At 54.7% G+C, this 24,955-nt stretch overlaps 2 protein-coding genes across 2 annotated transcripts in view; both read right to left on the reverse strand.

The window, feature by feature from the left end:
- Positions 1-267: 267 nt before the first annotated feature.
- Positions 268-5,387, reverse strand: LOC128976379 (heme-binding protein 1-like). The gene is made up of 5 exons (XM_054393626.1): positions 5,222-5,387; positions 4,900-4,985; positions 1,752-1,893; positions 1,421-1,604; positions 268-1,264 (listed from the first exon to the last, which is right to left on the reverse strand). The coding sequence occupies exons 1-5, from the start codon at positions 5,385-5,387 to the stop codon at positions 1,090-1,092; spliced, it is 753 nt and encodes a 250-aa protein (XP_054249601.1). The 3' UTR covers positions 268-1,089.
- A 457-nt stretch (positions 5,388-5,844) lies between these two features.
- Positions 5,845-24,955, reverse strand: part of KLC4 (kinesin light chain 4) — a 31,946-nt gene continuing 12,835 nt past the window's right edge. Inside the window, exons 2-16 of the mRNA XM_054396351.1 lie at positions 22,586-22,852; positions 21,615-21,845; positions 21,163-21,241; positions 20,848-21,073; positions 20,442-20,529; positions 19,961-20,062; positions 19,473-19,646; positions 19,213-19,312; positions 18,635-18,687; positions 15,929-15,996; positions 15,738-15,846; positions 14,179-14,328; positions 6,793-6,917; positions 6,613-6,670; positions 5,845-6,064 (exon numbers count right to left, since the gene is read on the reverse strand). Coding sequence (XP_054252326.1) covers positions 5,975-6,064; positions 6,613-6,670; positions 6,793-6,917; positions 14,179-14,328; positions 15,738-15,846; positions 15,929-15,996; positions 18,635-18,687; positions 19,213-19,312; positions 19,473-19,646; positions 19,961-20,062; positions 20,442-20,529; positions 20,848-21,073; positions 21,163-21,241; positions 21,615-21,845; positions 22,586-22,834 — 1,902 coding nt within the window. The 5' untranslated portion in view covers positions 22,835-22,852 and the 3' untranslated portion in view covers positions 5,845-5,974. The remainder of the gene's footprint in view (positions 6,065-6,612; positions 6,671-6,792; positions 6,918-14,178; positions 14,329-15,737; positions 15,847-15,928; positions 15,997-18,634; positions 18,688-19,212; positions 19,313-19,472; positions 19,647-19,960; positions 20,063-20,441; positions 20,530-20,847; positions 21,074-21,162; positions 21,242-21,614; positions 21,846-22,585; positions 22,853-24,955) is intronic.

The following is a 24,955-nucleotide window of genomic DNA, read 5'->3' on the forward strand; positions in this document are numbered from 1 at the left end:
AGCAAGGCCTGTGGCACAGGATCGGAGCATGGCTGCTACAGAGGAGCATGGCCAGAGTTGTTTGGAGCAGCAATGGAAGCAGCCTGTGCAGCAAAGCACTGATTGAACACAAGGCCATAACCTGGGCAAGCATTAGAGCCCTTCTCAGTAACCACAGCTTGGCGACCTGGAACACCTTGAGAAGACAAGGCTCTTCCTGAGCCAACCTGGGCATGCCACATGCCCTCCAGCAGTGATCTGCAGCTGCAGTGGTTTGACATGGGTTTATTTACAGTTGGCACTGCCAGCTTCCCCCAGGAAAGCAGGAGAGGATTCATGGATGTGAAGTTTGCTGATCAATGTGGAATGCAAGGCATAGTGGCACCAGCGGTGCTGCTGCCAGCACCTTTCTCTCTCAGCTTGCAGCAGGTCTGCAAAACAGCACCCACAACTGATGGGCAAAGGCTGCTAGCACCCCAGTCCTGGCTGAGGGATAGTGTGTGACAGCCAGGGAGGCACCCAACAACAGCCCAAAGAGAGCCACCCTAGCAGAGAATGTTCAGGATCCACATCTTGCTTGTGGTGAGTCCTTTCCCCCTTTGAAACCCACTGTCCCTGCAGCAGCATTTCAGTGGCTCCGTTTGGGACAGGCAGCCTTTCTCAGAGGCCACACAGAGCTCCATACCTTGTACACAAGTCATTTGCCTTCCAGCCACCACCAGCCCACGACTCTGCAGCAAACACAGGGCCCACAAGCACGCCTAGCCCAGGAAGCCCAGCTCAGAGCTGAGGGAAAGCCCAGGTTGTACTGCACAACACCACACAGCTACTGCCTTACATGAGCCTCCCACCACATGCTTCCCACCAGAAGCCTTCTGCAGAGTCTCTCCCTAGTGCCACCTCCAGCCTCAGGCACAGCAGCATGCGAAGTGCAGAGCAGTCAGGCTTCCCCCTGCCTGGGCCATCACAAGGCAGAGTGCAAGCCCAGCCCGCAGCACTCTTTCTGTCTGTCATTTTGTGGGTTAATGGTGGGTCAAGGACGTGCATTTGTCTCCTTTGGGTCAGAAGAGCAGGTCCAGGTGCAGGAGGGTTGGTGGTGAGAGCGGAGATTCACTCTGCTCGGCAGATGAACCAGATCTCGTTGCGGCGCCGAGGGACGCTGGGGTTCTCGTAAGAAGCCACGATGTACGTCCCCCGGAGCACAGTGTCTGTGGAGCCCAAGAGCTCCCAGAAGAGACTGATCTCTCGCAGAATTGTCTCCTCGGTGGTCATCCCATAGAAAACCCTGCAGCAAAGAGTGCGAGGTGAGCAACTTGAGCTGGCACGTTCCTTCTTCCCGCAGGCAGGGCTCCCAGCCCTCTGCCCAAGGAACCACCTCGGCCATGCAGGGAGTTGAAACAACTCTGCCGAGCCAAGAAAATGCTTCTGGTGTGAGGGTCACCTGGTTAATACCCGGAGCGGGGACCTCTCGATGATGTGGATTTCAGGGTCTGTGGGAACAGGAGGGTTTTGCTGGAACTGCCCCGGAAGGTAATAGCCAGTTATGACCTCACGCTCCAGCCCAGTCCCTTCCTTGGTCAGGTGGATTTCATTGAGCACTGGGACTGTCATGCCCAGATAGCAACCTGGAAGGAGGTGGGAAGGAAGGCAGTGGGCACAGTGAGATGGCTGGGTCAGTGGCAGCAGCCCTCCTGCCTGCTCCAGATGAACAGGGGCAGGGCCCTCCCTCTGCGAAGCCTGCCAGCCCCCTCTGGTTTCCTGCCTGCACACACCTACAGAGTTGTCCTTGCAGATGTAGCGCATGAGCTTCATGAAGCTCATGGAGATGCTCTGCTCATACATGGGCTCCTCCTTGGTGACACATGCCCACTTCCCAGCTGGGTACCGCCGCTCCTCGTAGGCTGCTTCCTCACACTGAAACAGGCCACAGAGAAGCCAAGTCAGAGGTAAGCACGCTGGCAATGCTGCAGCACTTGGGTGGCACAACCAAGGCAGACAGGCACGAAGTGGGAAGACAGGACCCTGCCAAAAGGAGACCCCCTGCTAGTCAGTGCTTGGCAGGAGAAGCCAGGGAGGGCAAGGAGAACTGGTACCACATGCACTGCAGACAAGGACGCTTAACAGCACTGGGCAGAAGTCAGTGAAAGGAAAAGCACAGAGGGGGGACAGGGTGCAGGGAGGCTCCTGGCACGCACAAGGAATGCAGCACATCCTCAGCAGGGGACACAGGACTTCCTGCTCCTCTCCATTTGATGCCCTGCCTACTTGCAAGGGTGTTCTTGATTCTGGGCACCCAAAGGGCCTCCAGTAAGGTTGATGTTATTCTCAAGTGGAGGACCTTGTCACTGCAGCACTGTGTTCCTGGAGGATAACAAGCAAAATACCTCCTGCCCAGTAGAAGTCAAAGTCCGGCAGAAGAGCTCTAGCACCAAGAAGAGTTGTGAAGGTTGGAACAAAACTCCTCTCAGATCCTTCTCCCACACCAAGAAGTGAGAGTAGGAAAGAGAGATGTGAACCCAGCTGGTGAAGAGGGAACAGCTTTGTGGAATGGGTCAAAAAAATCTCTGTTTCCAGCACAGATGTTCAATCTTCTGGACAAACACAAGAGTGGGGAGAGGAGTGGGAAAATTGCATCTGGATCTGCTCTTAGTTCAGTTCATGGCTTGGTTATAACCACAACTACCACGCAAAGTGAGGCTGTGAAGTTGTGGTTAGCACCTATCTTCCTGCTCTCAGCTTCTTCAGACACACTGAAGTGGTCATGGAGCAACCTTGTTTCAGAGCTCAGGGCACCTGTCCTCACCAGTGGTGAGTGAACCAGGAAGTTGTGAGCAGCCTCAACAACAAATGTAGCATCTCTGTGTGTCCACCCAAATCAGGTCTCAACTCAGAAAGCCAAACCAAAGGCAAAAGGAAGGCATCTGGGCTGCTTGTGTGTGTCAGTGGGGTGTCAGGATGAGTGCTCCAAAGCTCTGCAAGCCAACCAATCTTGGCCTTCTAGATGGGGCCATGCCTGATACTATCACACCAAGCAAAGCAAGAGCAAAAGCAAGGAAACTGCCAGTCCCTGATAGATGACTTGAAGCTCTCATCTGCCACACTACCTGTAAATAAACCTATCAGTGAGGCACAGCATCTGATCTTGTCACAGCCTGATCCCCACATTAAGCACCACCACTCTAGAAGGTGAGACCTGACCAAGAGAAAGAGCCTAGATGCTTCATGAAGACCCAGTGGCAACAGGGGAATTTGACTGAGCAAAGCTCTGTAGGTAGAGTAATAATTCATTTGCCTCCAAGAGGATGAGAGTTTGTAACATTGACAGCTCAGGAGAAGCAACCAAATGCTACCAACCTGCCTAAGTCTGGGAAATGTCTCCTCAAGGACCCAAGGACCCCAGCTCCTGAGTCCCCTCAGTGCTAAAGCTATGATGTGGTTCCCATCTCCTCACCCAGTCCCAGACTCCAACAATCCTCCACAGGCACAGAAGGGATGCCAAGAACAACAAAAGATCTCCAGACCCCAACAAGTCTTGGAGGCCCATTCCTGCTTGAGACCAGCATAAGTAGAGAAGAGCCCAGACTAAGCCTCTGGGACCCAGAAGAGGGTAAGTCCCAGTTCAGGGCTGTCTAACCCACATGCTCAGACGTGCTTTAGAGGCAGGAGTGCTGGACCTCAGCCCAGAAGACACTGGTAAAGCTCTCTTCATACAGAGGACAATCGACAGCCGTCGTCTTGGTAGGAAGCCCAGCTAAGCCTGTAGAGACACAGAAACCAGTCTGACGAGCGCTGCTTCACAGTTACTTATGAAAGCTCCAAAGCACAGCACCCTTTTGTGTGAGAGATGAGAGGTGTGCAACTTAGCAAGAACAGGAGATCTTCAGGCAGAAGCTACCATGCTTGGATTGGCAGCTGTGACAAACACCACCACACGCTTGGGTCTGGCAGCCAGGGCCACAGGCTCTATGCTCCCCACAGAAGCTAAGATCTCCGACTCAACCACAGAACTAACACAAACAGAAACCCAGCAGGACCTGGAGCTATGTAACAAGGTGTCCTGAGCAAGGCAGGGAGAATACTCTGAACTGAAAATTCCCTCTCTTGGATGTGCCCACTCCCACAGAGGATAGGTTGGTAAAGGAGGCAGCTGCAAGCCATGAGACCAGAGAAAACAGCAAGATTGGTCAATTTTAAATTAAAGACTGGGTAGTTGAGCATTGCCATTACTCAACATAAGAGAAGATCACAGAATCCCAGCATGGTAGGGGTTGGAAGGGACCTCTGAAAATCATCTAGTCCAACCTCCCTGCTGGAGCCAGAGCACCTAATCACACAAGAACACATCCAGGTGTGTTTGGAGAGATGGACCAGAGATGAGCCGGAGATGGAGACACTCCACAGCTTCTCTGCATAGCCTGGTCCAGTGCTCTGCCACCTGAAACTGAAGAATTTTTTCTTTATGTTTACATGGAACCTCCTGTGTTCCAGTTTGTATCCATTTCCCCTTGTCCTATCACTGGACACCACTGAGAAGCATCTGGTTCCATCCTCCTGACACTTGAACTTTAGATATCGATCAGCATTGATGAGATCTCCCCTCATTCTCCTCTTCTTGAGGCTAAAACAGCCTTTTCTCTCTCAGCCTTTCCTCATAAAGCAGATGATCCTGTCCTCTCAGCATCATAGTGGCTCTCGGCTGGACTCTCCTGAGGGCTGAAGGCCACACCAATCTAGAGCTGCCATCCCGGCTGCAGCGCTTCTGCAGGAACTCCTGTCAGCAAGCCGCCGAGCGGCTGCCTTCTGCGCAAGGGAAGTGCTCTCTTCTCGCGGCCCGAGCTGGCGGGAGCCGCTGCATCAGCCTCAGCAGCGGCGGACAGCGGCCGGAAAGCTGGGTGTGCAGGGAAGAGGAGAAGGCCTCACCTTCACCTGCTGCGAGAGCGTAACGAAGGGCACGGCCTCTGGAGCCTGGCTGTGCCGGGTCATCTGGAGGATCGGACCTGCCATGTCTGCAAGGCAAAGAGAGGAGCGGGGAGGCTCGCCCAGGCTGGGGAGCAGAGGAGGCCGCACAGCGCACCTGGGCGCTCACAGGGCGCCGACAGCATCCGCAGAGCCCACCACCGACCCCCATCCACCGCAGCCTCCACGGCCCTGCTCAGAGCCCTGCCCGCCGCCTCAGGCTGCCCCGGCAACGGCAAAGCTCTCCCTGGCAGCGGAGCCCTCCCCGGCGCGGCTCAGCGCTCACCTCGGGGCAGGCTCACTCGGTGCGTGCTGGCTACGGCTTCCCAGTGGGCGAACAACCGAGCCCGCTCCCGTCCCTCGTCGCTATCCTCCTCGTCGTCATCCTCCCCGCCACCGGCTGTCGATTCCTCGCCCAGCCCCTCGAGGTCCTCCAGCCCGATCCGCGCCATGGCAGCGCCGCCCCGCCCCGGGCCCCTCCAACCCGGAAGTGAGCGCTCCGCCCCCTCCCCGTGACGTCACTGTTCCCGTCACCAGGCCGCCCCCTAGCGGACACGCCGCCAAGGCGCGTCCCAGCCCGGAGCCAGCCGCGGTCGCTTCTACGGGTGCCTTTTATTCAGTAAAACGTGGTACAGCAAAACCCGCCCCCGCAGCGCCCCCAGGCCACACGGCCACGGCCCGGGGCACTTCCCGCCACCCCCGGCGGACGAGGCCGCCTGGCTCCCACCGGACTTGGCGTTTCTACCTGGCTAGCGTGTGCAACTGGGTGCCGAGCGTGCTGCCAACCCAAGCTGCCCGGCCCTGGGCATGCAGCAGAGGAGCATGCGTGCGGGCTGCGCTTCCCAAACTATCTAGGGCCACCCGGTGCCCGTAGACCCCGGGCGGGACGGGCAGACAGCGGCACGAGAGTCAGTGATGGAGGGCTGGGGGAAAACAGAGCGGTTGAGGTGGGGAGGGTGCTGGGCGCTGCCCCGTGCAGCGCAAAGCTGTGCCACGCCGGCAGCAGAAGGGCCAGATGCAGGGGGCACCTGCCGGCAGGTCAGTTGGAGGAGAGCAGTGAGCTGTGGGAGGACAGGTCCATGCTGCTGGCGCTCAGGCCTCTACTCTCTGCACGGAGGCCTTGGGTGCCCTGGAAAACACAGCACCCGTGAGGACCAGTACCTGCAAATCCACACCCACACCCCAAAGCTGTCAGCCCACCTCCTGCACCCCTTGCCTCACAAGCCTGGACTCCCCGGTGATGTTATTAACCACAGTTAGGTGCCCACATCCCAAAGCTGTCAGCCCACTGCTTGCACCCTTTGCCTTGCAAGCCATGGCCCCCCCAATGACATTATCAAAAAAGTTAGGTGCCCCTCTGCCCCCTCTGCTCCCATTTTGCAGCTGGAGGGTTTGCTAAGCTCAGCCGGCAGGGAGGGGGTTGGTTGGAGGCAACACCTTCAGTTTTGGAGCCACGATCTCAGAGGAGTGGCTGTAGTGGGGACACTGGCCAAGCCACCCTAGCAGAGTAGCTCCAGCCTTGCTCATGGATCAATGCCTTTGGTGGGATCTTTGGCACCAAGTGTGGCCTCTTTCCACCTGTGTTGCTGGCCATGGCCCCCAGAATCAGCTGCAGCCACACAGCCCCCACCCCAGTGCTCATTCCTGCCCCAGTCCCACTGCCCACCCAATGCTTACCTCAAATGTAGCATCACTAGACTTGTGCAGGTAATTTAATGATGCAGCTCGTTTCATGCTACAAGAAAGCAGAGGAGAGCAAGTGTCATCTCCTTATACCTGGTCAGACCCCAAACCTCAGGGTAGCAGGGCCTGTACCTGCCCTGGACCCAGTCTGTGCCTCCTAGCCCTGGTCCATACCTGGAGTTCCTGGGCTCCAGGGCGCCATTGCCCTGCAGTTTCTTGACCAACATTTCACTGCTTCTCCGTATCACATCCCGGATTTTCCCAAAGGAGCTGCTGCGCTGGAGGGTGCCACTGCCATCCTGGACAGAGAGACACAAGCTGGAGCCAAGGCTGAGAGGCACCAACCAGGCTTTGGCATGCTGCATATGAGTGGCAGGAACTGGGCTTGGCTCCAAACACCATCTTGCCCACTTGCACTGAGGATTTGGCCCTGGCCCAGAGCAGGCTTACTGCTTGCTACATGGTTCCACCTCACATTGGTTCTCCACAGGACATGACCACCATGCAGTCAGGGCCCCCTACCACCATGCCCTGCTCACACATGGCATACCTTCATCACCTGCCACAGCTCAGGCAGGAGCTACCAAGGAGGTCCCAGTGGCCAGGGAAGCAATGAGCCCTGATGGGACCCCCAAGCTTGGGGGTACCCGTGTCAGATCAGGACATGCTGCTGGGACATTTCAATGACTCCTTCCTCACTTGCTGCTAACTGGAGGCCATCCTCCCCCTTCTACTCCAAGCTGTTGGTATTTTTCTCCTCCATCCAGAATTCATCCTGATGCACATCCTTGTCCTTGCAGGCTCACTCATGTCAGACAAGACCAGTCCACATGCACACTCAGCCTTGTCCCACCTCTAACACCCCCAGGACAATTAGCTTTGACCCTGCTGAGCAATTCAGGCAGTTCTCTCAGGGATGCCCTCCTTTGGCTGCACCAACACTGTACTGCCAAGCAGGCACCACTCTTCTTGGCCCCCCAAATTTTAGCTGCACCTTGGCCTGCTAGCTGTTCCAAGGTGGGACTTGTAGGAGTTTCTTTATGACTACCTGCTTCTTCCAAAGACAAAAACCAGCCCTAAATCTTGTTCCTCAATCTGCTTCCCTCCCACAGGCCCTGAAAACTTCCCAGTATTCTCAGCCCTTGACAGGTTCTAGCCTGTCTCCTGCATTTAGCTCCACGTGCCAGCTGCTGTGCCAAAACAGCACCAAGCTCTTCTCCTGGGGCCAGGCATGCTCATTACACAAGGTTGTGGCACTACTGATGATGTGGAGTTACTTCTGCTCCAAAGGCCTGATAGCAGCAATCCTCCCTGCTCCTCATCCCAATGGCCCCTGGCACATCAGGGCAGAACAAGTGGAGGTAAGGCAACTGCAAAAGCCCTTGGCAACTTACTGGCACATGTGGCAGCCCCTTTGTTACCACTCCAGAATGCCCTGTGTCCCAGAGGTTGGCAGCAGCAACACTGGAGCAGGTTGCCCAGGGATGTTGTTGAGGCCCCATCCCTGGAGATATTCAGGAACAGACTTGATGTGGCCCTGGGCAGCCTGATCCAGTTGGAAGTGTCCCTGCTCACTGCAGGGGTGTTGGACATGATGACCTTTGAAGGTGCCTTCCAACCCAATGCAATCTGAATCTGTGAGCTGTCACAGGATGTTAGGGGTTGGAAGGGACCTCTGGAGATCATCAAGTCCAACCCCCCTGTCAGAGCACAGGTCACACAGGAACACATCCAGATGGGTCTTGAAAGGCTCCAGAGAAGGAGACTCCACAACCTCTCTGGGCAGCCTGTTCCAGTGCTCTATGACCCTCCCAGTGAAGAAGTTCCTCCTCAAGTTGAGGTGGAACCCCCTGTGCTGTAGTTTATATCCATTGCCCCTTGTTCACACAGCTGTGCAGGGTCATCCCCTCACTCTGACCCTTATGTGTTGTGGCCCTGGGGAGAGCTGTTCCAACACTTCCCCACTGCAAGCCACAAACATGACTTCGTACCAGCAAACCTTTCTCCTGTATTCATCACATCCCTTCTTGGATAAGCCAAGTGCATTAAACCTCTTAACTTGCTCATTAGGATGAGGTGTTTCCAAACTGGGAGCCATGTGCTGTTGGTGCAAGGGACCCCCTCACTCAGGAATGCAGAAAGCACCACAAGTATTAGCAAGGTAACAATTCAACTTCTGCACCACGCATCCTGGATAGATTTTGGAGGAGCTGGCCATCAGTATGTGGCACTAGCATGGATGGAGGGGGGTGTCTTTTACCTCCCCAGTAAGACTTGCACTGGGTCACCACCTTCCTTGCAGGGTACTGCCACATCAGGCACTGCTCCTTCTGCCAGGGCACACAAGCCAGGGGTGGAGAAGGGAGCACACGGTACAAGGGCAGTAGGATCTGACCAGGAGTGACCAGGGCTGGAGGATGGAGCCACATTTCCCCAGCTGCAGTGATGCAAAATGACTGCAGACCAACACCAGAACCAAATGCTGCTGCATGCTGTGTTAAAAATAGCCTTCCTTCTCTCCCTGCTCCCTTCTCTGCAGGGTTATTTTTAACCCAGAATGGTTTTGGGGCTTGGCTTACTGTAAAGCCCCCATCCCACTGCACCCACCAGGATGAGCACACTCAAAGGAAAAAAAAAAAGGCAGCAACTCTATCACTGAGCTGCTCTTCACTGTGTGCTCTCACCCTGCCTGCTGCATGAAGGCAGAGGACTCAGGCAGGATTTGGCAGCATGTGCAGCTCAGCACTGAGGGACACAACTGGGTATTTCTCTGGCAATGGAACCACTTGTTGGGGAAGGCTCAAGCTCTGATACCCTGGGGCAGCCTCGCCACACGTGGCTACAGAGCTGAGGTTAGCAGCAACCCCAGTTTGGAGCTCAGAGGGAGCAGCAGTGGAGTTGGGTCCCTCATCTCCAATGCTCAGCCTGCCTAGGAGAGGTGCCCTGGGAGGCAGCATGTCCCCTTTCACACACACAGGCCACCAAGCACCCCCACACCTGCTCCAGCAAGCATCTGCACCCACCACCACAGGGCTGGCCAATGCTGGCCTACAGAGCATGGAAAGAAGCACAGGGCAGCAGTTCAGGTCTGTCTACCTTTAATCAGAGGTCAGGTTGTTACAGCACCAGGTCCAGCACATGGCAAAGCAGAGGGGCACTGTGGCCTGCAAGCACCCTGCACTAAGGACTCTCCAGGAGCATGGGGCAGTGCTGGCAGGGAAGGCACAGCCCTAGAGCACTCCACACTCCATGGTCCTGAGAACAAACCCTTCAGCAAGCACAAGCTCCCAGGAGAGCAGCATGCACGTGCCCCAAGGCCTCTGCACCACCAGAGCAAAGCCAGGCCCAGACAGACACAAGCACAGAAGCATGTTTAGTATCACCACCTGCCAGGTGACTAAGCAGGAGAGAAACTACCTAGCTAAATAAATAAAGGGGCAGGAGGGAGGGGTGATGTCCTGCACTGGCCTCTATCCTGCTGGCTGCAGCCTGCCCAGCTTTCTTCCCAGGTAAGAGGGACAGAGAAGTTTGCTTCTTACAGGAGGTGGGATGAAGGTGTGCATCCAAGGGTGTGAGGCTCAAGGCAGTGGTGGTCTGGCCCTGGGAAATGTTCTCTTTCCCAGTAGTGACCCACAGCACCAGACCTTGTGCAGGCCTGGGATCCCATCAGAGGCACTGAGCAGAGAGTCAGTACTGTCTCCCTAGAAGTAACAGGGTTGAAGGTTTCCCAGACACTTGATGAGGGACAGCCAGACAGCAAGTAACAGCCCCAGGGACTATGCATGGCAAACCAGGTCCTGTGTTCAAGAACTAACCTCTTCTGTGAGCAACCTGACCCCTTCTCCTGTGGAAACCTCCTTCACAGAACCACAGAATGGTTTGGGTTGGAAAGGACCTTGAAGATCATCTAGTTCCAACCCCTCTGCCATGGGCAGAGACACTGTCCACTAGACCAGGCTGCTCAAGGCCTTGAACACCTCCAGGGGGAAGGTATCTACATCCTCCCTGGGCAACCTGTTCCAGTGTCTCATCACCCTCACTAGAAAGAATCTCTTCCCAATATCCAGTCTAAATCTCCCCTCTTCCAGCTCAAAGCCACTCCCCATCATGTTATCACTATAAGCCCTTCTAAAAAGCCCCTCCCCAGCTTTCTTGTAGGCCCCCTTCAGATACTGGAAGGCTGCTATAAGGTCCCCTCAGAGCCTTCTCTTCTCAAGACTGAACAGCCCCATCCCGTCTGCCCCTACATGCTCAGAGCACCCCAAGCTCCAGCTCTTCCTTTCCTCACATCTTTCTTTGCACCTCCTCTTTCTGTCAACCACCCTGTTCCAAACCAGCCCATGGCCTGTCTCGCTCACCACTAATGGTCTGGAGCCTGGGCCCTTACAGAAAAGTTCTGCTTTCCTCCTACCTTTCCTCTGCCTCCAAGAACAGTGAAAAGCTTCACCCCTCAGCTCTCTCTCCCAGCAGCCACACCTAGAGACCCTGGAGCAACGGGGAGCTGATTCACTTCTCAGTGCCATCACGTCAGGAGGCTGCAACCAAATATGCCTGTCCTGGCAGGTCCCTGTTCCATGCATGGCCCTTGGCTGTCACCTCCTCACCTCATTTTGTATGTACAGTAGCTGTGGGCTGCCCTACATTCCTGTGTCCCTGCAGAGATGCCTACATGCAGCCCCTGGGTTGCAGAGCTCATGTGGGGTGAGGACAGCAAGACAGTGACTTCACTGTGCTGTAGGGAGAGACCAGCTTGCTGGTGGCCAGCACAGGTTTGCTTCAGGGTGCTAACATCAGCTAAGCCTCCAAAGAAGAAAGCAACTGGGAGCACAACAGCTCTGCCAAGGCCAGCCCTCTGCCCCAGAACAGTCTCCTGTCTTCATGCCTCCGTCCTGGCCTCTGCAGAGATGAAGGGAACAAGCTAGGAGGGTCGAGGACACCTAATGAGAGTGGAGTTGGTATGGCTGGAGTGAAGACAATGCCCCGCAGGCCTGGTCCCAAGGGATGTGCAAGGGCAGGATAGGGGTGGGAGCAGGCAAGGGGACAGTGGCTGGCTGCCCTGGCTGGGGGGAGCAGGCAGCTCCTCGCAGATTCTTCCTGCTCCTGCTGGCCACAGGGACTGGAGCTGGACCACATGGCCAGGGACTCCTCTGCAGGCGCGCCGGGAGGGCTGGGGGGCTGGCGTGGAGCTCTCGCCGAGGAAGGAGGGATGGTGTGGAGGAAAAGTCGGAAGACAACACAAACATCCAGGTGATTGCAGTGGAGGGGAAAGAGGGAGTCTCGGGAGGCATTTAAGCCTAGTGCACAGAGAGGAGAAAGACACAATTGACAAGGCTGTGAGGTTGGGGGTCACCCAGGGAGCAGCTGGGGTGGGCCCAGGCTGCAGGCAGAGACAGCTGGGCAGGAAGGGACGCTTGGGGGGGCTGTCAAAGCAGGCTCACGTCTTTGCCAGCAGGCTCTAGCAGCCTGGCAGGGACAGCTAGCTCAGGGAGGAGCAGCATGGACCTCCTGCTCTGAGGAATTCCTGCTCCTGGGCTTTGAGCATGGGGTGCCTGCCAAGGCCTCGGCAGCACTGAGCTGGTACCATCCTCGCTCCCACAGCCCAGACTCTGCCTCTCCCAGCTCCATTACCAGGTCCAGGCCCTGGGGTGCTTCCAGAGATGCTCTTGGTAGTGGGGCACAGAGGTTGCTGGCACCCTGGCTGCTGCCATGGCCCGGCCTGTAGCATCTAGTAGCTAAGGGATGGCTGCAGAGAGAACCTGCCCTAAGGCAGCACATATGAGGTCTCCAGACCAGTGCAGGGAACAACTGGCCATGACAGACAGAAGCAGCAGGAGCTGCCTTCGTCTGGGGGAGCTGCAGCCGAGTGCAGGGCTGCTGGCTGGCAGAGGAGGCTGCCTACGTGTGTGGCAGGCTGGCAAAGGCACTGAGCATCATGTGGCAGCAGCCATGTGCCCCAGGGTGTGGGATAGCCCTCCAACCCTCTATCTACAGCTGGTTAAACCATATAAGCCCTTGAGGAAGGGTCATATGAACAGGGCTATCCCCCTTGGCTGAAGGACAGGGTGGTATTGCTTGCTTGCCTTGGGATGATCAGCTCAGAGACTGTCAAAAGGGTCTCCCAGACCATCACCAGTGCAAAGCCATTACCCAGCACCAACCACAGCCAGGAGGAACTATAGAGGTACACCAGCAAGAGCAGGGACCAGATACGTATAACTTTCCCTCTTTTCTTCTCTAGCCCCTCTACTAACGAGGAGGAAAAGGCTCCAGGGTGGGTGCCTTGCCAGGGCCTAGGACCCTTTTTCATTCCTGATGCTAAGAGCTGGGACAAAGGACAGCCCTCTGCCTGGCAGAGCTGCTGGATCCTCTCAAAGCTCTGCTCCCCAGATCCCCTCCAGCCGTCTCCTGGGTACAATCCACGATCAAGAGAGCCAGCAGGCTTCAGACTTGAGTGTTGTGGGGCTGTCATGGCAACAGGAAAGAGGCAGGAGGAAGACAGGGAGCTCATGCAGGTAGGGATAGAGCAGAGCCAGGTGGGGAAGGGTTAGTGACAGCAGATGTGAGGGGGAAGCAAAGGACTCTGTGTGCTCAGTGTGTTGCCTGTGCCAGGCTGCAGCAGCCCCTGGGTACCCAGCTACACTGCACTCTCAACTAGAACCTGCAGGAGGGATGGTGTTAACAGCTCTAGCAGCTCTCAAGCCAAGCACCCCCAGCACCATGCTCACTTGCTGCCTCATCTCCATCCTCCTCCTTGCAGAAGGCATAAGGCACCTGCTCCAGACCTGGACCACTACCTTCCTCCAAACTCAGCGCCAGTGACCAAAGTACCCCTCAGTCTCACAACAAGCCCATACAGGCTCAGGTCCCCTCAGCTGTGTCTCAGCTAACATCAGCTTCATTTGCCACCACCGGTCAGGTTGGCATCCACTAGTGGATGCCAGGCATCACGGCCTGGCATCCTGCAAAGACCTGCCCCTTACCACCTCTGCTTGGCCAGAGCCCACATAGGGCAGGAGGCCAGGAAAGGGGGGGAGCAAAGATGCTGGCTGCAGACTATTCTTGTGCCCTGCAGTCACTCAGTCACAGCCACACCAGACACACACAGAGACCCCTCCCCAGGCTCAGCACCACCTGTGGCACAGTGCAGGACAGACAGCCAAGCCGCTCACAGAGGCTGTGTGGGGCCTGAGATGGGGCTGACGCTCTCAGCCAGGGCCCTCGAGAAGGGAGCAGCAGGGAGAGATGTTAATAAGGTTGCAAGGCTAAGATTAAGGGCAGACCAGGACCATCTCATGCTGTGTACTGCCAGGGCCTGGCAGCCACCTGGAAGCAGAAGCCCTCAGTCGGGGATGTTTGGCCTGTACACCAGAAGCCAGGCCCAGGCACGCACCTTTGCGGACTGGCTGGCTCGTGCCAAGGAAGAGGGGAAGGAAGTGTGCAGGGAACAAACGGAGGCAGACAAGGATGCCACGACAGGCCGCGCGGGGACAGCCCTGAGCCAGGCTGTCCCTTCCCTCTGGCAGCCAGCTGAGGCCATTCTTGATGGTGTCTTGTACTTACCCCGCTCCATTCCACGCCCATACTCACTTCCTCGCTACCGTCTGTGGCACTCTCGTACTTGACGCTGCCTCCCAGGCTCCGTCGTCTCTCTGTGCCATCGCCCTCCTTCAGGATCTCCACCACCTTCGTCTGGTTGATTGGGTCAATGCCCTGGCAAGCAGAAAAGGAGAAGGGAGCACGATGCTTTGCCTTTCTCTGCTTCCGTTCCTTCTCTCTAGCGACCTGCTGTGCCACCGCTGTGCTTGGTGCCAACCCCTCACTTGGTCATTGCCCCCACCACAGCCAAAAGTCTCCAGCACAAGAATCACAGAATCAACCAGGCTGGAAAAGACCTCAGAGATCATCAAGTCCAACCTATTACCTAATACCTAACACCTCCTGACAACTAAACCATGGGTCCAAGTGCCACATCCAATCTTTTTTTTTAACACCTCCAGGGATGGTGACTCCACCACCTCCCTGGGCAGCACATTCCATGACCAATTACTCTTTCTGTGAAGAACTTTCTCCTCATCTCCAGCCTAAACTTCCCCTGGCACAGCTTGAGACTGTGTCCTCTTGTTCTGGTGCTGGTTGCCTGGGAGAAGAGACCAACCTCACCTGGCTACAACCTCCTTTTAGGCAGTGGTAGAGAGCTCCCCTGAGCCTCCTCTTCTCCGGGCTAAACAACCCCAGAAAGAAGGACGGAGCCAAATGCCAAGGCCATGTTGCACTTAGCAGTTCATCTTTGGGTTTGCAGCTCACCGAATCCCCCATCAAACCAGAAACCACACTGAAGAACATGAGCTTCCTACCATAAAGCTGACAGCTTTCTGTTTGTTTCATGGTTTGGTGTATGAAGGTTTCTGCTGTCCTTCAGTCTTTGTGCTAGGGGCTAGCTTCCTGCTTTATTATTTGAGGATTGAGAGGAGTTTAGAATCATAGAATTGTTTTGGTTGGAAAACTCCAACTGTCAACCTAACACCACCATGGCCATTAAACCATGTCCCAAAGTGCCACAGCCACATTGAAGACCTCCAGGGATGGGGACTCCACCACCACCCTGGGCAGCCTCTTCCAATGCCTCACCACTCACTCTTGCAGGAAAAAAAAAAAATCCTACTATCCAACCTAACCCTCCCCTGGCACAATTTCAGGCCATTTCTTCTCGTTCTATCACCTGATACTAGGGAGAAAAGATCAACCACCACCTCACCCCAACCTCCTTTCAGGAAGTTGTAGAGAGCAATAAGGTCTCCCCTCAGCCTCCTTTTCTGCAGATTAAACAAATTAGGGTGAGAAGTACTCCAAGAAAGCCATACTGTGTTCCCTAGACAAAAAAACTACAGTATTTCTGCACTCAAAAATCCACATCTTCTTCCTCACACCTGACATCTGCTCCATCCACACATGCACACATACACCTGTGTAGCCTTGCACAAACACAACCCCAACCACCACGCTGCCTCTGGTGCTGTGGGAACACAAACTGAGGCTATCAAAGGTTATAAAACCCAGGAGAGACCCTTGCCCAACCCCAAGCCAAAAGCTGTGACCCAGGAAGGTCCCTGAGGGGTTACCTGCCGCCGAGAGCGAACCGCACACTCCTCCAAGGTCTCAGCTGCCTCTAGCTTGCCCTGGCGTCGGTACAGAGCACCCAGGTTCCGCAGAGTAGTGTTCACAGTTGGGCTGCAGTCAAAGACTGAAGGTGAGCAGAAGCCCTCAGACCACCCCCTCCAGAGCTCACAGCTGCCCACAAACTACCTCTTACCTGCTAACCTTACAGGCCTTGTACCAGCCTCCATACTCAGCATAGGGAGCGCTGTCTCTGTGCTTGCTCTACAGGGTGAGGAGAGATGAGAGCTGTTAACTCCATGTCTACTCACATTCTCTGGCACACCTGTGCTCTCCTACTGGCTGCCAAGGTCAGGCCCCAGGCTGCACCCTTCTACCAGCCCAGCCTTTGGAAATACAATGTTCTAATGTGATGAAGCCCAGAAGGTTCCTGGAGGGAAAGCTGAAAGCCCATTTGCTGCAACAGATCTGGGCCACAAGCAGAAGTGATAACCCTACCTCAGAAAGCAACACAATCCCCTCTGTGTGCCCCTTCCATGGTACCAAAAGGCAGCAGGGACAACACAGCCCATCCTCACAGCACCCTGGGAGGAGGTGACACCCCACCTCTGCCAGCATACAACAAAAATCCCCAACCAACAAAAATCCCACAGGCATGCCAGGCAGCATGGACACTAACCCCACCCCAGCCACGGCCAGCAAAGTAATCAGCCAGCCACGTCCACAGCTTCTGTGCCAAGTCAGGCCTGCCCCACAGCACTTCAGTCCAGCTGTCTCCTCTCCATGCCCCCCAAAGCTAACTGGCCCTGCCACAGGAGCAAAGTGGCTGCTGGCCAGAGCAAAGGGAGAGGGGGAAGGGAGATCTTTCTCTCAAGGAGAGAGATCTATGCCCAGGACGATCCACTCTGAAGAGTGCAGGAGCCAGCACTGCTCTGGGGCAGTAGGGACCATGGCAGGGACCATGACCTGCAGGAGCAGGACTGCCTGTCCCCATAACATGCACCCTGCTGGATGGTGAGCACCCAGGGGCACACCAATGCCCCTGGCTCTACATCCACAGGACACATGGGCTGGCCAAGAAGCATCTAACTCAGCCCCAAGGCCAGAAGGGCTGCTCTCACTCAACAGGTGCAGGGGGGCATTGTTCCACAGCAGGAGTTTCCCTCTGTCAAGAAGAAAGAAACTTGTCTTCACAGGGACCATTTTTCGTACTCAGTCCCACAGTAATCCTCAGATCTTTACCCCACATCCCAGAACCTCCCTGAGCCACAAGGCCAGAGCCTACATTGTCTGTGCATGCCCCAGGGATGTGAGAGCTCAAGACTCAAAACACCTCTTGAGCTTGCTTAGTGGCAGCCTTAAGAGGGTGGATAAACCCAAGAGGAAAGGTATCCAATCCCCTGGGATAGAAGAAGCCTTGCAGGTCAGGGTGCCAAGGCCTTGCTGCTGGCACATGCTGGCCTCCTGCTGCTGCCAGTGAGAGCAGAGGGAAAGAGTGGTCCGAGGGAAAGAAGTGAAGCTCTGCAAGAGAGGTTTGATGCTTTTTAATAGGATAAACACAGCACAAAGCAGAGCACAGCAGTCCTGGTCCTTGGGTCAGCTGTACAAGCTGTGGTTACTGCTGCCTGGCCAGAAAGGCCATTCCAGCCATAGGGCATAGATAGAGCTGCTGCCTTGAGGTCAGAACCCCAGGGGCAGAGATTGAGGTTCAGCCCTTGCTCCGGGCTGTAAAACAAATCTTACTCCAACTGTAGGTCCCTGAGTGTGTTCCCTTGCAACACAGCAAGGCTTGCACTACCTGGAGCACTGCTCCACACTACAACTGTCTACATTTGATCAATTTGTTCTCCAGATATTATCAGGAGTGTCTCAGTCCCAGAGAGGGCAAGGGGAGCCTGGTTTCTGCTTCAGCTTTGACTTCTGCACAGGATAGTGCTGCAGCAAGTGTAATTTCCTTGCAGCACAGCCTTCACAGGGAAGCAACTGGAACAGTGCAAGATGCAGCTGAATGCTGGTGGGAGCAAGCTGCTAGTTCCCTGCTCTTAGGCCTTGCAGACTGGGACTGGCAAGTCACTAAGCCAAGTCTGCCAACCTGCCGTCTGAGCCCACATGGGGATGGGGCTCACTGAGGTCAAAGGAAGAGCAGACAGTGTTTGCTCCCACTGCAGCTAGAGGACTAGACCAGAGCCCTTCATTCTGCTACTCTGTGTACCTGCCAAAAAGCAGGTGAGGTCTTAGGCTTGGGAAAAGCAGAGACAGAACCCTGTTGTGTTTATCAGCTGAGCACACAGCAGGGTCTGGGCAACAGCTTCTGCCTCTCATCCTAAGCCAAGGCAAGCACAGCTCAAGGCTATTCTCTTTCAGAGGCCAGCTAGGACACAGAACAGCAAGGGCCTGCCCTGTGCACAGATCTCTTTCAGGAGATTTGGCTCCACTTCTAAAGCAAGGTGGCAGCAGCAGTTTCTTCTTGATCTCCCTTGTGACCCAGGCAGCCTTAGGCCTGCTTCAGAAGCAGGTTGTGCTGTGGGCAGCAGCAGCTCTTTGGAACAGAGCGCTAAGGCCCTGCAGCACAACCCTCTGCCATCCACCATCTTCCATCATCTCTGTGGCCTAGAAGGATCACTAAAGCAAAAAGAAAGTGCATGCAGCCATGTTTGAGAGGCTGAACAACTCTCTGCCCCAGCAAAAGTATCAAGGTCTCTGACTGGGTGCCTGAAGGAGCAGTCATGCCCCTTGCCTACTCTTCAGACCCCTCCTGGCCTTCATCAGTGGCCATGGCAGCTCTTCAGACTGCAGAAAAGAGGGTCTGGCTGTGAAAAGAGAGGATCAAAACCCCTGTGTCTCCTTCTCCTTCCAGGGCTCTTGCTGCTGTCAACAGGCAGCACCACCAGCTCAGACTCACCTTGCTCATCTCCTCTCTCTCCTCTGCATGCATCCAGATTGGTTTGTGTTCATCTGTGTAGAGAAGAACTTAAGTCAGCTCAGCTCACCACCTCACCCTGCTGGTCTGCCACTTTTACTGGAGCTCTGCTTCCTGCACAGCCCAGCACTCCCAGAGGGAAGCAATGAGACTTCCAGATTCCCCTGGGCCAGAGCCCCAAGAAAGGCAACTGACATTGCAAGGGCAGGACAGGGGGAGGAAGGAACAAGTCCTCCCACAGGGAAATGCCAGGTGTACAGGAGCAACTTCAGCCTATGCTAAGGAATGATTGTGCCACTTGCTATTCCCCTTCTAGCCTCAACTACTCCCAATCCACCGAAGACTGACAGCCAGAGCTCTCCAAGACCCCTTCAGAGAGAAGGGGTGGAGCAGCCTAACACACTAGAATGGCAGTGTCTCAAGGGCTGCCTAACATGGGGGCCCTGCAAGGCATCACATCCCTCTGCCAGGGGATACCAGACTCAGCCAAGCTTAGGCTGAGAGCCAGGAGACCAAACTGCTCACCCTTCCCCAGCCCCAAGAGCTTCTGCTGTACAAACCATCCACAGAGCCAAACTCCTTCACGTGAGCACGGGTAAGGATCTCCTTATACAGCACTTCTGCATCTTTGTATTTGCCTTGCTTCAGGTAACAGGAGGCCTGCAACCAAGAAGAAAACTCCAGCCCCACTGGGCAACAGAGATGAACCCTGCCCCCCATCCTTGCAGCTATCTCTCCACATCTTCCAAGCACCAGGCAATGCTCACCTTTCCCATGGCACCACTCCCCAACCCCACACAGCCTCTCCCCAGGGTCTCACCAGGTTGTTCTTGGTCTTGGCCACATTGGGGTCATCAGGACCTAGGCAGCTCTCGTAGATCTCCAGGGCCCGGCAGTAGTAGTACTCCACCTCATCGTATTTGCCTTGGTTCTGGCACAGCAGGGCTAGATTGTTCAGCTGCTTGGCCACATCAGGATGGTCTTTGCCTAGCACCTGGGTAAACAGAAGTAGAGAAGCCAGAGAAAGTCAAAACTTAAAGACTTCAGTGGACTCCTGGAGTCAGTAGATGCTGTGGTCCCTCCAGGACATGCCTATGACAGATAGGAGCCAAGGAAAAGTGGAGAAATTCCAGCTTCCACCTCCTGGCAGACCTCTCTATGGCTGAAAACACTGGAGAGACAGTAAAGGTGGTGGCAGAATCAGCAGCTGAAGAGACTAGATAGGTCCTGGATCTTCCAGGTGCAGTGAAGCAATGTGGAAAATCCTCAGGGAGAACTGGAAGGAAGAAGAGTATGGAGGCCCAGTACCTTCTCACGGATCTCCAGGGCTCGCTTACACAGTGGCTCTGCCTCTTTGTACTTCCCTCTCTTGCCATAGAGAACAGCCAGATTGTTCAAAGTTGCTGCCACCTGCAGAGACAAAAGCTTCTCCATCAGACAAAGCAGAATCCAGTGGGACCAAACAAGGGGTGTAAGCAGCAGTAACAGTGCCTGTCCTATTTCCTTCATGCCTGCAGGATGGCTGCTTCTGACAAGAAGCAGGTCCAGAGACACAAAGCTACATTGCAGGGTCCAGGAGAAGCCAACACCTGATGGACCATGCTGAACAAGAGAGCAGGAAACACTGCAGCAATAAAGCAAAGCCCCACCCCACCTGAACAGCTGCCCTCAGATCAGAGCACACTGCTGTCCCCGGGAATCTGGCTGCAGACCCACCATGAAGACACTCTTCTAGCCTCAGCAGTACCCACAGGTCAAGGGGAGTGACAAAAAGGAGGAAGACACTCACTGCTGGGTGGTCTTTGCCCAGAGTCTTCTCACGGATGGAAAGAGCATCATTCAAGAGGTGTGCTGCCTCTTTATATTTATTCTGATCCCTGCAGTGCAAAGTCAGACAGTTATTTGGGATCTGCCCACCATAGCCCAGGGCAAGCAGAACTGCAAACAACAGTCCTCCTTCCACACAGATCTGGTCCCCACAGCCCTTTCATCTCTCCCTTCCACCACACTTTACCCAGTCCTTCATTAGACCAGGGAGTTTGGTGGTTCAAGCAACTTACCTGTGCCCAAAACCTTTTTGAAAGGCAAACCACTTTCGAAAGGCAAAGCTCCCTGTCACCAGAATGTGCTGTCCTGGTAAACGGGAGAGGCAGAAAGCTCTCCTGGTCCAGTCTTGCCCTCTCCACCATGCTCACCTGTACACCAGTGCCAGGATGTTGAGCATAGTGGCCACATCAGGGTGATCGTGGCCTGAGGTCTTCTCCAGGTCCTCCAGTGCCTGCTTGCAGAGTGGCACAGCCACCTCGTAGCGTCCCTGTGAGGCGTACTGGATGACAAGGTTGTGGAGGGTGCGTAAGCGGGCAGGGATCTCATAGCCTCCTTGCTGGGCAGCTGCCACTGCACTGCTGTGCTGGTGGGGCACTGCAGGCACAGAGGAATAAACAGGGGCACCGTTGGCACAGCAGGCGTGGAGAGAGACAGTCAGCAACGGTGAGTGAGCAAACACTTACAGCCAGGACCATGCTCCTCCTCCTCATTTGGGAACAGATCATCCAGAGAGTCCTTGGTGGAGTCGCCCTCCTTCTCCTCCTGAGAGGAAGAGAATCACAAAATGGATGATTCTCAGAGGAGACAGCAGCAGCCTGAGCTGAGTCAGCTGCAAACATCTCCTCCCTGCTGCAGCCCACTGACACCTTCAACTTCCTCTGCTGTTTCCACCACCGGATTCTTCCCCACACTTAAAACTAATAAAGCCAAATTTCCCCAGTGTGCCCTGGCAAGCTACTCCATCTTCTCCCAGAGACTCTGCCACAGGCAGGCTCCCTTTATTTACAGGCACTGTTGTGCAGGGTAGCCAGGAAGGAGTAAATTCCAGGGCAGTGCCATCACCACACCTAGGCAATCCTGCCGCTCCAACCTCCCTCCCCACCAAAGGCGGCCGCTCGACGGGACTGGGGCATACCGAAGGTGACACATCCTCATCATACTTCTTCAGCTGGTTCATGAACTCCAGGTGTTTCTTCTCCTCCTCCAGCTGAGCCACGGTTTGCTCGCTGCGCTGCAGCTTCTGCTGGGTGTTGGCAAGCTCATCGCGCAGCCACTGGTTCTCCTGGCACAGCCTCCGCACCTGGGCGCGCAGCTTCTGCTTCTCCGACTCCACAGCGTTCAGGTGGTTGGACAGTGCCATCATCACCTGGGCAAGAGCCACAGTCAGTCAGTTACCACAGCCTGGTAGCCCCCTTGAACGCATGCTCAGGGGGCCAGCCTCAGGGTCATGCTGCCCTTCCATGCTCAGGCCCTCGCTGCCCCTGCAGCTTATGGGAGAGCGGCCACATAGCCACCTTCCCCTTGTCAGTCCCGGGCGTGGTAGTTTTAGGCTATGCCTTTAAAATTTTTCACAGATCTTGAACAGAAAGTAGTAAAATGTAAATAAATCACTACTGGGTGTAAAAAGGAAAATAATGATTATTCTAAACAATCCCATTGGAGAGATATCTACCATAAGGTTTGGTTCCCCAAACAATTTCTTTCTCTTCTTGCTTCTTCACTCTGGGAGAGACTCACTGGCTTTACTGATCTTGGCTGCATTGTTTTGGCTAAGCCTAATATCTCTGCCTCTGTGTCTTGTCCCTTTTGTACAAGGGGGTAAGGTGGAGGCAGGGAGGGAGAAGCTGTTGCAGCTCCCCTGGTCTTTGGCCAGGGGGGCCCTTGTGCTGTTTGTTAATTGTAAATACCTGTAAATACTGTAAATATTGGATCTTTGTACATATTAATTGCATTTCATTGTAGATTGCAATTGTGCTTGTAAATACACCTTCCATTTGCCTTCCAACTGAGCTGCTCTGGCAAAGTTAATGTTGGGGGGGGTAATTTTCAACCCACCACATTACGAAATCACCAGGTAACACTTAGGGGGTCACCCACCACTCTCACCTGAGCTTCTCCAAGGCCCAGCTCAATCATTTCCACCGATTTGCGGAGCAGGTTGGATTTCTCATGCACAAGATTGGCTTCTTCATCTTTCTTCAGGCACTTGATGGTCTCAAGCAAGCTGTGCAGGATGGAGTTGTGTTCATTCTTGAGTGCCTCCAGCCCTTGCATCACCAGCTTGGTGTTGGAAATGATCTCCTCTTGGCTCAGCTTGTCCAGTTTCTCCTCCCTTGGGTATACCATGGTGGACATAGTCCTGCTCTTGCAGCCCTACACAGAGAGACAAACCCTGAGCACCTCACTGCTGCTTCAGAGAGCCACTACCAGCAGCCAGAGCCAGTGTTTAAGTGGTTGCCTACTTAAAGCCCTTACCCTCTGTCTTCCCCTCTGCCTTTGGCAGCAGGGAGCTGTCAGGGCACACGTATCTGCTTCTGTGGCAGGGAGTTCTGGCAACCAGTGCAAGCAGTACACGTGGACAGGAGACAAAAAGGCTAGAATCAGTGCTGACCTCCAACACCCCCACACTCCTAGCAGCAAGGAAAGCTGATTTAGCTTCCATTTGTGAGCAGAGATTTAGAGCTGGCATGTGAGGTTGCAATGTGTACACCTCCTGCCCACAGACCACTGATGCAAGGCTGTCAGAACCCAACACCTCTTCCAGCTGCAGAAGAAAGGCAATAGAAAGTGGAGGGATGCCAGCTCACAGCTTTCTGCTTCCTCCACAGAAAAATCTCTTTTTGGATGGAAGAGCATCTCTCAGCAGGGGAGGCATGAGTGACCTTCTAGGGCCAAACAAAAATACCCTGACCAGAAGAGTACAACCTCACCATCTCAGCCCCAGCACGGAACAGCTGCCGAGGAGTAGGAGGTTGCTGTGTGACAGGCAGCTGAACATGAGCCAGCAGTGTGCCCAGGTGGCCAGGATCAGGAACGGTGTGGCCAGTAGGAGTAGGGAAGTGATTGTGCCCCTGTAGTCAGCACTGGTGAGACCACACTTCAAATACTGTGTTCAGTTTTGGGCCCTCACAACAAGAAGGGCACTGAGGTGCTGGAGCATGTCCAGAGAAGGGCAACAAAGCTGGTGAAGGGTCTGGAGAAGAGGTCTGGTGAGGAGTGGCTGAGGGAACTGGGATTGTTTAGTTTGGAGAAAAGGATGCTGAGGGGAGACCTCATTGCTCTCCACAACTCCCTGAAAGGAGTTTGGAGCCAGGTGGGGGTCAGTCTCTTCTCCCTAGTATCAGATGAAGAAATTGCCTGAAATTGTGCCAGGGGACGTTTAGGTTGGATATGAGGAAAAGTTTATTTCCTGAAAGAGTAACTAGGTATTGGAACAGGCTGCCCAGAGTGGTGGTGGAGTCACTGTCCCTGAAGGTGTTCCAAGAAACCTGTAGGCAAGGCACTTTAGGACATGGTTCAGTGGCTATGGTGGTGTTGGGTTGATGGTTGGACTCAATGACCTTGGAGGTCTTTTCCAACTGAAACAATTCTATGATTCTATAACAATTGTGTAACACTCCCAGCATGAACAGCATCACACCTATCTGGGAAAGCTTACATACACCAGCTGCTCCAGCAACAGCAGTGTGACCCTTGCATGGGTGTTAGCTTTTCCAGCTTCATTTGCCCTGCTGCCAGCCCAAGGACCCTTTGAGACAGCATAAGGACTCTGTTATTCCTTCCCTGTCCCGTTCCCCAAGCTACTGCCTCTGCAGAGGGCCCTCAAGTGTTACACAACCCACAATGCTAGCATGGCTGGAAGATCCCAGCAGAGAAAATCTAGAAGCTAGGGATACACGGCAGGCCAGAGGGTTAGGAGGCAGTCTGCTAGAGAGCAGCTCCACGGAGAAGGACCTGGGAGTCCTGGTGGATAGTAAGTTGTCCATGGTACAGCAATGTGCCCTCGTGGCCAAGAGGGCAAATGGTATCCCGGGGTGCATTAAGAAGAGTGTGTCCATCAGATCAAGGGAGCTTCTCCTCCCCCTCTACTCTGCCCTGGTGAGACCTCACCTGGAATACTGCATCCAGTTCTGGGCTTCCCAGTTCAAGAAGGACAGGGATCTACTTGAGAGAGTCCAGTGGAGGGCTTTGAGGATGATTGAGCACTGCCCTATGAGGAAAGGCTGAGAGACCTGGGGCTGGTTAGTCTGGAGAAGAGACAACTGAGAGGGGATTTAATAAATATCTGTTTATAAATAATGTTTATAAATATCTGAGAGATGGGTGTCAAGAGGGAGGGGACAGTCTCTTCTCTGTTGCACCCTGTGATAGGACAAGGGGCAATGGATGTAAACTACAGCACAGGAAGTTCCGTCTCAACATGAGGAAGAACTTCTTCCCAGGGAGGTCTGGAGTCTCTGGAGACTTTCAAGACCC

The sequence above is a fragment of the Indicator indicator genome, chromosome 2, assembly GCF_027791375.1.
Source record: "Indicator indicator isolate 239-I01 chromosome 2, UM_Iind_1.1, whole genome shotgun sequence".
Classification (NCBI taxonomy): Eukaryota; Metazoa; Chordata; class Aves; order Piciformes; family Indicatoridae; genus Indicator; species Indicator indicator.

Coding starts and splice junctions, on each gene's coding strand:
- LOC128976379 (XM_054393626.1), bottom strand. CDS start 5,387: ATGGCGCGGATCGGGCTGGAGGACCTCGAGGGGCTGGGCGAGGAATCG. Junction 4,986..5,221: donor CCGAGTGAGCCTGCCCCGAG/GTGAGCGCTGAG, acceptor TTTGCCTTGCAG/ACATGGCAGGTCCGATCCTC. Junction 1,894..4,899: donor CGCTCTCGCAGCAGGTGAAG/GTGAGGCCTTCT, acceptor GGCCTGTTTCAG/TGTGAGGAAGCAGCCTACGA.